Source organism: Oryzias latipes, chromosome 11 (assembly GCF_053564925.1).
Source record: "Oryzias latipes strain Hd-rR chromosome 11, Olatipes_Hd-rR_3.1".
NCBI lineage: Eukaryota > Metazoa > Chordata > Actinopteri > Beloniformes > Adrianichthyidae > Oryzias > Oryzias latipes.
In genome coordinates, this window is record NC_136247.1 from 7,318,844 (window position 1) to 7,331,117 (window position 12,274).

Sequence of the window (12,274 nt, forward strand, 5' to 3'; positions counted from 1 at the left end):
GGATGTACTCGCACGATAAGGCCGAACTCTGTTAGGATGCTAACGGATGTGTGTGTTTCTCTCCCTCATGCCACCCACTCTGGAATTCTCTGTAGAGAGTAAGTTTACACACTTTACTGCATCCAAAAACACTCTTGATGAAATTCGGCTTAATTAATTGGGATAGGGTGATCAGTTGCCGAGAAATAACACGCACTAACCTGCCTGTGACTATGCTATCTATGTGAAATCAACTACTTATGTGTCAAAGTCCCACTCCGATCATCTTTTGATCTATTTGAAAAGTGTTCCCAATGGTCTTGTTTAATCATAGTTATGCCGTTTTAAGGCAAAACATTAAAAAACCTTTGTCTTTTTCTGGCACAAAGCTTCTGCAGAGCCGCAGAAGCTTATTAAGAAATTCACCTCGTGAGTTATGAGCGGGACTGTTGCCGCAGAGCAACCCCGTCGCCCCTTCCCGTCACCTGTGACTGAGCGTTCTGTTGACACGCCCTACAGTGTTGAGCTAGATGCCAGCTCGGACAAGGAAAATGAAGATGTGCATGGTTTGAATTGGAGCGGAGCGGGGAGCTTCTTACCTGCCCAGTGTATTTCTTTTACATCGCAAAAACGATATTTCACCAACAGCATTTTTTCATATGCTCCTGATTAACAAAAATCTTCTTAAATTAAATTTTGAGCTTACTTTTCTGTATATATGTCCTCCGTCATCGGATAAATTCCACACAAACGTGTTAAAAACACCCAGAACACAATTTTTGTCGGAGTGGGTCTTTAAGCCTCACTGAATACCATTTTATTGTTTGGGTGTTTGAGAGTGGAGATCAGCTGCTACTACAATAATCTTCAAACAGGGACTAATACTCTTCTTACGTCATTAAAACTCCTTTCTGTCCAGTAAATTGAGGAGTGATTGGATGCATGCATTTGTGAGGGTGTGTAGTGTTCAGGAAATGGATCAATAAATTGGTGTGCATGACATTGAATCCGTTTGTGTGCCTCAGGTGTTCAGCATGTTCCTGGAGACTCTGGTGGATTTCATCCTGGTCCACAAGGACGACCTACAGGACTGGTTATTTGTCCTGCTCACACAGCTGCTGAAGAAGATGGGAGCAGACCTCCTGGGCTCCGTCCAGGCCAAAGTCCAGAGAGCTCTGGACATCACAAGGTTGGATTCTTCATGTTATTTTGTTCCTACTTAATATTGAACTGCAATTTGTCCAGCTTGGACAGTGCAGCTGGTAAAAGACATCTTCTGTTGCATCAATCTGACCCTGAGCAGAATTCAAAATATAAAATAACAGTTTAAAAAATCTATGGTGTATAAAACTATAGGAATTTACATATTACATTTAACAAGACATTTAAACAGAATTAACTAATGTGGTAATAAAACCCAAAATGTGATCAGGTCTAAAGAGGTCCATTGGGCCTGGGAACACAGAAACTAGCATAACAGGTTGGTTGAAAATGCGGTATTTTCATTTTTAATCGACCTTAAAAAAGCATAACCTTTAAATTCTGCCAAATAAGTCACTACTTTACATTCTTAATTCAAATCACTTGTTAAGATGCCATTGCAAGCAGTTCAGTGCTAATTGCCAGCTAAATTTTTTATTATTTTTAGTTGGTTGTCAAATATTTATCAGGATGGTAAATTTCTAATGGTCATTATTCCAACAGTAACTGTTCATAATTTTCTAAATTCACTAAAATATATGTTTCTAAGATTTTATTATGAAAAAAATAGGTGAACTTTTTTGGTTTAAAAAAAAAAACAAGAGTAAAAACACTAAAGTGTTGTTGTTGTTTTTTTTTCCAGGGAGTCTTTCCCCAATGACCTTCAGTTTACTATCCTCATGAGGTTCACTGTGGATCAGACGCAGACGCCGAACCTGAAGGTGAGGACAAGTACAGTCATGTTTTGTGTATCACTGACTATAAGGTGAAAAGTTAAAAGACCATCCTGGACTACTGTGACCCGCCGCCTTCCCATCCTGGCTGTGCGACTCCGAGTTTTGACTCACAGGCTCTGATTGGACAACAATCCATTTAAGCCTCATTTTGCCCTCCAGTTCCTTTTTTCCTCCTTGCCCCTTTTTCCCCCAGCTCGTTATTTAATGCTCTGCCTCTCCACACAGCATCTATTCTGGAAAGTTTACACCACAATTACTGCTTCTTCGCATCTTTCTTCTTCTTTTTCTAAACTTCTTAGACAAATAAAAGGGAGTTAACAGGAAAACAGTCAATTTGCTTCGCAACAAGTATCCTTACAAATATGTAGTATCATCAAAAACTGAGGAAGTATTATAGAGTGCAGTATTAGAACTCCTGGTTTCTCCTACACAAAACTCATTAAAGCCTCAGTTCATTATTATAAAACTGCTGTAAACATTATGTAACTAATTTGCTGTTAGGACAAAACAGCTAACTGTAATATTTATGGACAATATTTAGCACAAGAATGTACTATTCCGTATCAACTTTGCATCACCACCGCCTCCTCCCATCTTTCACTTCCTCTCGTCTCCCTTTTTTCGTTTCCCCCCCTGGCCCCCCTCTTGGTCCCCGTGAATTGATGCGGTGCTTTTCCTTTCTCTCTCTGAAGCCTGTACGGAGCTCGTGTTGCAGGCGAGGGCGAGGCAGGGGAGGTACCGGGGTAAAATTGTTCACCCCCAGAGCGTGGCGCCACGCCTGCTCTCTAGACGAGCAGGCTGCAGCCTGGAGCCAGTCCTCCCAGGTCAGTGCGCTCTGGGGGGAGCAATGATGTGGCGCGCAGGACACTGCGGAGCCGCAGGAGGAAGTTCTGCTCCTTGGGGTGCAAATTTAGAGAATCAGGTGGAGGAGGGGAATAGGGGCAGGCATCAGTTGTGACGTTTCAGAAAAAGCCGTGACATTTTTCATTCACTCTTTTTTGTTCTTTTTATCGTCTCTGCTTTCGTATTGGATTGTTTTCCTCTTTGCAAAGCATGACCATATATGTTCTTCATTTCACGTGATTCATCAGATCGTGCCACTTCCAGGCCTGCAAGAGCCTGCTGTGGTTGTTGTGCACAGGTGTATACATCGCCGCACATCTGTCATTAACAAAGTGTTAATGTGTGCCGGCGTTTCAGGTGAAGGTGGCCATCCTGAAGTACATTGAGACCCTGACTCTACAGATGGAAGCCCCAGACTTTGTGAACTCCAGTGAAACCCGGCTGGCTGTCTCCCGCATAATCACCTGGACAACTGAACCCAAGAGCTCCGATGTCAGAAAGGTACTGACTGACGTCTCGCTGCAATACTCAGTTTGCAGGAAAAACTCCTGCAACTGAATCAATGAAACACCGTAGGGTGTTACTAAAATACTATTTTAGTTGCAACTTGTTATTTTTTGTTGCATTTTTTTTTAAGCCAAACTTTTAAGATAAAAAAACATACATTTAGACACATGAGAGGACAAAAACAACTACAGTATTCTAAAATACTTTCATATTTTTTTCACTTGTGCTAGTGGGGTTAAAATAAGGATAGAAGGAACAAAAGCCTGTTAGCATATTTTTAGGTCATTCATTTGTTTGAGATGAATCCACGGGGAACACTGCAAAAAAAAAACAATAACAGGCATACCAAAGCTATTTAGTTTTATAAACAAACATTCTGAGTGGAAAAAAAATGTATTTTTGACAAAAAACTTTGATTTAAAAAAAACACCAACCAACCAAAAACTAATGCTCAACAAAATTCTGACAGCATTTTTGTTTTTTGAGTTTACCATTTGATCACAGACATTTTGGTAACTATTGCATATATATAATTTTTTGGAAATGTCTATATACCAGATTACAAGTAGGCTATGTTGTACTGCTAATATTAAACTTTAAATACTGTTGGTTTTTTTACACATGATGCATGTACAAAACTAACAAGTAATGGGAAAATCTCAGTGAAAAACTCAAATTCTGATTTAAAAATAGACTAGAAAGCATGTTGAACTGGTTGTGTTTGTACTTTTTTTCCACACTGGAAAGATGCTTTTCTCACAGCTTCAAGAAAAGAAAAACAGAAATTATTGTCACAATAGTTATTAGCCTCCTTGATTTAAAAGTTTTTAAGTGGTGCTTTGTTTTTTTAACTTTATTCCAGGCGGCCCAGGCGGTGCTAATCGCCCTCTTCCAGCTGAACACTCCAGAGTTCACCATGCTGCTGGCAGCTCTTCCCAAAACCTTTCAGGATGGGGCCACCAAGCTGCTTCAGAATCATTTGAAGAACACGGGCAGCGTTGCACAGGTGAGCTCTAAACAAAGTGTCCGGTCGCGTAACAATGCAAAGCTTTGAGCACACTGAGCACTTTTCTCATCAGTCTGTATTTTTTCTTTTTCTATTTCAGGCACCAATGGGCAGCCCTTTAACTCGCCACACTCCCAGATCGCCAGCCAGCTGGTCCAGTCCTGTCACTTCTCCTACCAACACCTCCCAGAACACCCCATCACCAAGGTAGAGTCCACCTCTCTGCATAGTGCGACCAAAGCATCTGCAGACTCAAATGTACCCTCTGATATTTATTTGGGATCTTAAATTTCTGATTTTTGCCTCACATCATGTGAGTCGTCGGGTGTTGTGTTTATTTTCTTTTTGTTTTTTTTCCATTTTTAAAATGTCATTCTTGTTTCGCTGCAGTGCTTTCGACTACGACACAGAAAACATGAACTCAGAGGACATCTACAGCTCCCTCAAAGGTGTCACAGAAGCGATCCAAAATTTTAGCGTGCGCAGCCAAGAAGACATGAATGATCCAGTGCAAAGGAGAGATGGAGAAGAGGTCAGTCAAATTTCAGGATGATGTGTGGGAAAAAGAGTCTGAAAACATGCTAAGGTGAACATAAAGCTAACAAATCAGCAGTTTTTGCTGTGAAATATACTTTGGAAGATGCATTTTTTATCGATCTTGGGTAAATTATTACCAGCGGGTTCTTTTTAACCCTTGTGCTATCTTGTGGGGTCCAGATGACCCCACTCCCAACGTTGGCACGTTAACCTTGGGAGTGGGGTCATCTAGACCCCACTAGACAGTGCTCTGAACCTTTTTTCTTCAATGATTTGTGATCTTCACTGGTGTCCATGGATTACATGAAATCTTTCCACCTTTATCCACCTTTGTCATGGTAGGGGGAACATGTCAAGGTAAGGGTGGGGTCATCTGGACCCCTCAAGATAGCATTAGGGCTAAATGTGGCATTACACAACACTTGGTGTACTACAGTCTAAGCCTGGTGTTTAGTAATTGTTACTCATTTACAGCTGATGGTCTAAAGTCCAGCTGCTGTTTGTAGCTGTCGTCCCAAAATACCATATGAAAGAAGTGGGAGTCGCACTTTACTTCACAATTTTTTTTACTATAAAATTGTCTTAGTATTTCAAGGTGCATTTAATGTCCAACTTTTTCCTCCTGCTGTGACTGCTGAACCCATGTTCTATAGATATTTTTACACATTTTGGGTGAGCATTACCCTTTTTTGTGACTACAGTTTATAAATGTACCCTAAATGCTTACAATGTAAAAATTAAAGCTGCCCATCGTACCCTCCCAGGTTCTTCCACAACCCTGTTTAAGCCTATTTAGGTCTAAACAAAATGGGATGGGAGCCAGTTTAGCTCGTGCTGGTTTGCAGCGCCTTCCGTCCGTGAAACCTGGGTTCAACTCCAGGCTGCTCCCTGTTCCCTTCTCTACCTCTGCCGGTTCCAAGCCCGGTATGAGAAGGTTGCGTCAGGAAGGGCATCCGGCGTAAAACATTGCCAAATTTACCATGCGACTTGTTCGCTGTGGCGACCCCTGATGGGAGAAGCCGAAAGTGGAAGAAGGTCTAAACAAAATGGTGCTAGTGCTGGCGTGTCCTAACACTCTGCTGTGGCACGCTTCTCTGGGTTTTGCTCTGCAGCTCTCCACATGACATTGGAATCAAAATGGCCGCCACAGTGAAGTTGATAGGCCATAGCAACAATTTTAGAAATATAAAGTTTGAATGAACTATCCCAATAAGGACTTCAGAGCGCAGGACTTCCATAAATCCTGCCTCTTATTGCTTTGCCCCGCCCTCGTAAATCCTGGCCAATGTGTGAAGAGATCTTAAGTCACGTGGTTTTGTTTACAAGCTTTGATTTAGAAAAGGAAAGTCTGCTTGATGGCAGTCTGAACACAGACCAAACGGAAGGTTAAGACCCAGTCCGGACCAATTAAAGCGGACAGGGTCCAGACCAACGAACTCTGAGTCCACCCATTGTGATTTAGGTAACTTTAAACTTGTTTTTTTTTTTTAAACTTTCATTAATTCTGGGATGGCAGACTTTGCAACTAAAAAGTGTCCTGGATGTTCGTCAAGAGTCGAGCCCATCACGATCTTTAACTTTTTTTAAACCTGCAGCTAATAAAAATAAACGTATACATAAAAAATAAAAAAACACACTCTAATTCAGTATTAAGGCTATTTTAGATCAAAAACGTTCCTTGAATTTTATTCTGACAGGTGCTCAACACCAAGAATTTATTTCCCTGGCTTCTTAGAAAAGTTGTAATCCTATGTGTTTTCTTGGATTTGACACCAACATATAGTGCATGTTACGGACATGTGATCCACTCCGACACCTCTGCAGGAACTGAGAGGCCTACAGTGCTGAAGAAATGAATCCTCGATAAAAGCTTCCATTTACAGCCAGCTTGATGGCTAAAACGAGGATTTTATCACCAAAACCTGTGCAGTTTTTGTGTGTGTTTCAGTGTGAGTGCTGAGTTGGTACACAAACTCTGCTCCCGCTGCAGTCCCTCCCACTGAGCCGGGACACTTATAAGGACATACTGTTCTCTCACGGAGGAGTGACCCCCCTGACATTTCCCATGAGACTTATCTGAAACTCAACCGGCCCTCATGTCATCAGCACATCTGAGTCAGCAGGCTACAGCAGGGACGGTTCGCTTTTAGTGTAAATTTATATACACACAAACAAGAGCACTTATTTCTCATCGCCTCTCAAGCGGGTGGAGTGTCAGCCTCTGCAGAGTAGTTCTTTTTGTGACGTTGCCATGCCAAGACAAAGGGAGGCCTTGTATTTATCTTCATGGATTTAAATTATCCTACCATGGAAGATAAGAAACCATGTTAGATAAGAACTCCCAGAAATAAAATAGTTTTCTTCTATTTCCAAGTGCATTTTGACCAATTATTGAATTTCACAATGGTCCAGGCATGAGCTCAGCTGGCATTAATGGTTTCAATCACTGAGTGGGAATTTAAAGTCCCATTCTGATCATCTTTTGATCTATTTTCAAAACGTTCCCAGTGGTCTTTTAATTCTGATAATGCCAAAAACCTGTGTAGTTTTCTAGAACATAGTTTCTGCAGAGCAGCAGGAGTTCATTCCAAATTTGCCTCTGAGTTGTGGGCGAGAACGTTGGCACAGAGCAACCCCGCCCCCCTTTCTCTCCCTGTTGCGGAGCAAAGTGGAGCAGGGAGCTTGTGGCCCGCCAAGAGTATTTTCTGTCACAATTAAGCTCCTTTTCAAACTGCATTTTTTCGTCTGCTTCGGATTTGCATCGATTTGAATAAAGAAATACTTAGAAATGCAATTTTAAAATCGTTTTCAGAAAGTTAAAATTATTTAGCTCTGTATTGAGACTTCATTTTTCTTTCTTCTCTTTATGCCCTATTTGGACGGCCTGTAAATAAATATTGAATAGAGTGTAACAGGCAATTATTTATTTACTTGTAGTTTTTCATTCTGTTTTGTAATGGTCAAAGAGCCTGAAGTGTTCGTTTTGCTTGTCTGTGATTTTGTCTATTTAAAAACGAAAATAAAATATTTTGAAAAAATTCAAAAAATGCAATTTTAATCCCAGTTTTCTTAAAATATGACCTCGATCAGAAAAATTCCACAAGAACATGTTGTGGTTCTTTAAATTTGAAATGCTTTCAGCTCTTTTAAAGTTGCCAAAAAGTTGATATAAGAACATTTGTTTTGCAACCGTATTGGGGAAAAATTTTCCCTTTAAAATTTATCTTCACAAAATGTTGTCAGAGAAATTCAGCAGCAAAACCAGTATTTTGTGGATCCACATTAAAAATGACCTGAAGCTTCGAATTATAGTAATTAATTTTTCACATCCTGTGACACTTTTATTTTGAAGGCAGTTGTAACGAAGTTTTGTTTTTTAAAATGCAGCTTTCTCTGTGAACCTGATAATGGTAGTGTTCAATGAAGTACAATTTTTGTTTTTTTGCTCAAATATTTAAAAAATGCAGCAATGATGAGAAATATTTTTCCCATATTTTTCTAAACATAGGCTGACATTTTTTGATGATTTTTAGACTTCATTTTTTGGATTAAAAAAAGAATATGCTTCATTTTCTACGTTGTTTTTTTTTAAAGATCAAAACATCTTAATTTGTCATATATTTTTACAATTTTTGGTCACTTTCTTCTTTCATTTTTCTTCTTGCAGGGGGGTATGGGAATGGACGGCCGAGGTTCAGAGCTGGTAGACGGCGGCCGCATGGCTCTTGACAACAAGACGTCCCTCCTGAACACCCCCCTCCTGTCTTCCAGCCCCCGTGGGGCGCGGGATCACTTCTCCGACTCTCCCTTTAAACACAGCCGCAAAGACACCAGCCTGGACGACTCGGCGCATCTCACCGACGGTAAGCGAACGTTTCTTTGGCAGGAAATTGCCTGTGGAGCAACACCGGCGATCTCTGAACGTCTTTGTCCCGCTGCCTCTCAGCAGACAGCGGCCTGGACCAGTCGGAGCTCGTGGCCGAGCTCCTCAAAGAGTTGTCCAATCACAACGAGCGCATTGAGGAAAGGAAGGCGGCGCTGTGGGAGCTGCTGAAGTTGATCCGCGAGAACACACTACAGGTGTGGGATGAACACTTCAAGACCATCCTGCTGCTGCTGCTGGAGACGATGGGTGACAGAGAGGTACGCTGGGAGTCTGCATGCGGAAGAATCTCAGCTATTTTCCTCTGATCTTAAATCTCTTTCACTCTTTTAGCATGTGATCCGAACACTAGCCTTGCGGGTGCTTAGGGAGATTCTGGGTAAGCAGCCCTGGAGGTTCAAGAACTATGCAGAACTCACAATTATGAAGGCTCTGGAGGCTCACAAAGATCCTCATAAGGAGGTACCCTTCTCCTGACTCAATTCTTTTGTTTACAGAACTGTTTTATTTCATTTATTTGCTTGTCTGACACACATGAGCCGTGAAATGTGAAATGCCACGTCGTCCTTTGCGTTTCTGAAGGTGGTACGAGCGGCGGAGGAGACGGCAGCCATGTTGGCCCTGTCCATCAGCCCTGAGCAGTGCATCAAAGTTTTGTGCCCCATCATCCAGTCCGCCGATTACCCCATCAACCTGGCTGCTATCAAGATGCAGACCAAGGTGGTGGAGAGGATCCCTCGAGAGGGTCTCATCAGCATGTTACCTGAGATTGTTCCAGGACTCGTTCAGGTAGAACAGCTGCTTTTCTCATTGAATTTATTTAAATTTAGAAATAAATATAATTTTCAATATTTCTTGTGAGATGTTAGACTCAACGAGAAATCTACATTTTGGCATAATGTTTAAAAATCTATAAAAGTTCCTTAAAGAGAACTTAATTTTTTTTTTTAAAGCCATTTTTTGTCACTGTGTTTTATGAAAAAACAGTTTTTCATGGCTTAATAAGCCTCCATCATTCCGTCTGTGGATTTCTCCTTTAAATCCTAACAACACAGCCAGAAACCACGAATGTACACCAGAAAACGCAGCAGTTTAAGTATGTTCTTTTCTGTGTGGAGGGTCTTCTCTAAGGAAATCCCACGCAGCCACAGAGTAGTTTTGTAAAGAACATCTACTAGGTGTGTTTGATTCACTTTGCCAAGATGGCAGACCCGATGTATAAAGTTTTAGAGAGCTCTGGCACTAAAATAATGTTTAGGACGGATTCTGCTTCTACCGTGTATTGAAGAAACCACATGTACCAGCAAGCCTCTCTTTTATGCTTTTAACATTTCCTAGACCTGCACTATGAAAACGTAAAATAGGAATTCTTGGTAAGAACATTTTTTACCCCATTTTTTGTTTTTTGTTATTTGATGAAAATCTGTCAATAAGGTAAGAAATGTTGGTTTATTTCTAAGGGGCCTGTTTTTTTCAGTTTGGTCACATGATCCTGGAAGCCAAAAGGGACAAAAGTTTCAAAAAAAATAAAGTAAAATACTAATAATTAGCAACAAAGTTCTAGTAAAGCAATAATTTATTTAAAATGCATCTTTTTTTTTTAAACAAATAATTACAAAAACATAAATTAGCTCTAAAAACTAAATTCTCAGAATTCCATTTCTGCAATGGAGCAGAACTGGGACTATAGAAATCTGATTTATTGACTGTTTTTATTTTAATTTTAACAGGGTTATGACAACTCTGAAAGCAGTGTAAGGAAAGCCTGCGTCTTCTGCTTAGTGGCCATTTATGCTGTTATAGGAGAAGACCTCAAACCGCACTTAAGTCAGCTCTCCAGCAGCAAGGTGAGCTCCTCACTCCTTCATTCCTGTGAGAGTTTGATGAAATTTTTCCACTTTACCTGCTTTATTGAGTGATTTCTTTTTTAAACGTGTCCGCCATCTTCTCTTTTATAGCTGAAGCTGCTGAATCTGTACATCAAGCGTGCTCAGTCGGGCTCCAGCGGAGGGGAACCGTCGACTGAAGCCCTATAGGAGATACATGCACATCTCACAGGACAACATCACAACCACACATCTGCTCATCACGTCACACCCAAACAGATCCAAACTTTTAAAAAATGACAACTGCTTATGTCAACAGCTGATCCATCCACACGCCATTGGCATTCGTTTCTTCACTACAAAGAAAAGGAAGGGTTTTTTTGAGCATCCGCTGTGATCTCAGACTGAACAAAGACTTGTGCAGTTGCATACGCCACCAAGGTTTGTCACTCGCCACTAAAGGATGATGTGAGGAAGGGTGGGTCCTGTTGGATCCCAACTATATATTGTTATTAGAAAACGGTGCATATGCATGTCTTTATTTTTCTGGAATTTCAAATTCATCAAACCCTGCAATGATTAAATAGTGCCGTATTTTTTATTTTTTTGGTTTCCTTCATGAACGATAAGAAACCGGGGGCCAGGTAGACAGGAATGTACATTGTGTCATAGTTTGATTTTGTTTTACTGCAGTGTTTTCTGTTTTGTTTTGTTTTTTAAAAACCTGGAATTTTCTTTTCACTCACACATTCACTGAAACACCCTTTCAGAGCGATGCTGACCAGCCTAAAAGGTACGACCAGCCAAAACCCGCGCAGTACTAACCGCCACTCAAAGCAAAGCGGTTCAGACACTATCCCAAACGTTGGACCCGTTGCTCTGCTTGGCTGTGCATGAGACTAAATGTCCAAGAGTCACTTTTTAATCTGGGTCCTGCTGACGCTCAGAACAGTCAGACCGGGCTTTTAAAATGAAATGAACAATGTCCACCCCTTTCAGATCATCACATCCTCCATTTCTTCCAGCCTAACTCGGATCAACCCACTTTCAAGCAACATGGAGGGGGAGATGGGTGCTTTATGACAGGATGTGGCCAATTATCACATAGTGGATTTGTGTCACTAAAGGATATTAAAATTAAATATTCAGTAAACTGTCATTGAGGAGAGTTCTGTGTGGAAAGGTGCACACACCTTTGCCCCAAATGTTTCATAATTTTTCCCCCTCTGTCTCGGTTGCGCATGTTGTAGTCTCACGTTTTTTTTTTGTTTTGTTTTTTTCATTTTTGTTTTTTTCTCCAATGAGAAATTTGTAGAAATGTATTATTTCCAGGGCTGAAAAACAGTTGTCCTTCACTTTTATCTTGTTCATGTCTTTCTTTCCTCTCATAACATTCTAGATTTCATTGTTGTATTCTCAGTGCATTTACAAAGCTGTGCTTTAAAATAAAGAACTTGTACAGATCAAAATGAGACATGAGTTGCTTGACTTCTTCACATGGAAGGAGCATGTACAGTATGCAAATGTTTAGTGTCCACACTTCATTTAAAAATATATCTTTGGACTTGTTGCCACTTGTGCAAGTGGAGAATAGAAGAGCTTCTTAAGGAAACAGAATTGTTTGTGGGAGATCAATACCTAGTTTTGGCACCATTAGATAAATAAATTCATTAAAATTGTGATTTCCTGGGTTCTTTTTTTTTTACCTTCTGTCTGTCACAGTTTAATTTTATCTATGACAAACATTCCAGACCTC

General features: G+C 40.6%; 1 protein-coding gene across 50 annotated transcripts in view; it reads left to right on the forward strand.

The window, feature by feature from the left end:
- Positions 1-11,987, forward strand: part of clasp2 (cytoplasmic linker associated protein 2) — a 52,608-nt gene extending 40,621 nt beyond the window's left edge. For 29 of the 50 annotated variants that reach the window (XM_023960096.2, XM_023960106.2, XM_078954619.1 and 26 more), the window contains 12 exons: positions 1,005-1,168; positions 1,823-1,901; positions 3,117-3,260; positions 4,129-4,272; positions 4,373-4,479; positions 4,663-4,804; positions 8,477-8,672; positions 8,756-8,952; positions 9,026-9,154; positions 9,275-9,481; positions 10,423-10,539; positions 10,651-11,987. In XM_023960096.2, coding sequence (XP_023815864.1) covers positions 1,005-1,168; positions 1,823-1,901; positions 3,117-3,260; positions 4,129-4,272; positions 4,373-4,479; positions 4,663-4,804; positions 8,477-8,672; positions 8,756-8,952; positions 9,026-9,154; positions 9,275-9,481; positions 10,423-10,539; positions 10,651-10,728 — 1,704 coding nt within the window. In that variant the 3' untranslated portion in view covers positions 10,729-11,987. The remainder of the gene's footprint in view (positions 1-1,004; positions 1,169-1,822; positions 1,902-3,116; positions 3,261-4,128; positions 4,273-4,372; positions 4,480-4,662; positions 4,805-8,476; positions 8,673-8,755; positions 8,953-9,025; positions 9,155-9,274; positions 9,482-10,422; positions 10,540-10,650) is intronic. The other 21 variants (XM_078954618.1, XM_078954627.1, XM_078954622.1 and 18 more) reach the window with 1 other exon arrangement.
- The last annotated feature ends 287 nt before the right edge of the window (positions 11,988-12,274 follow it).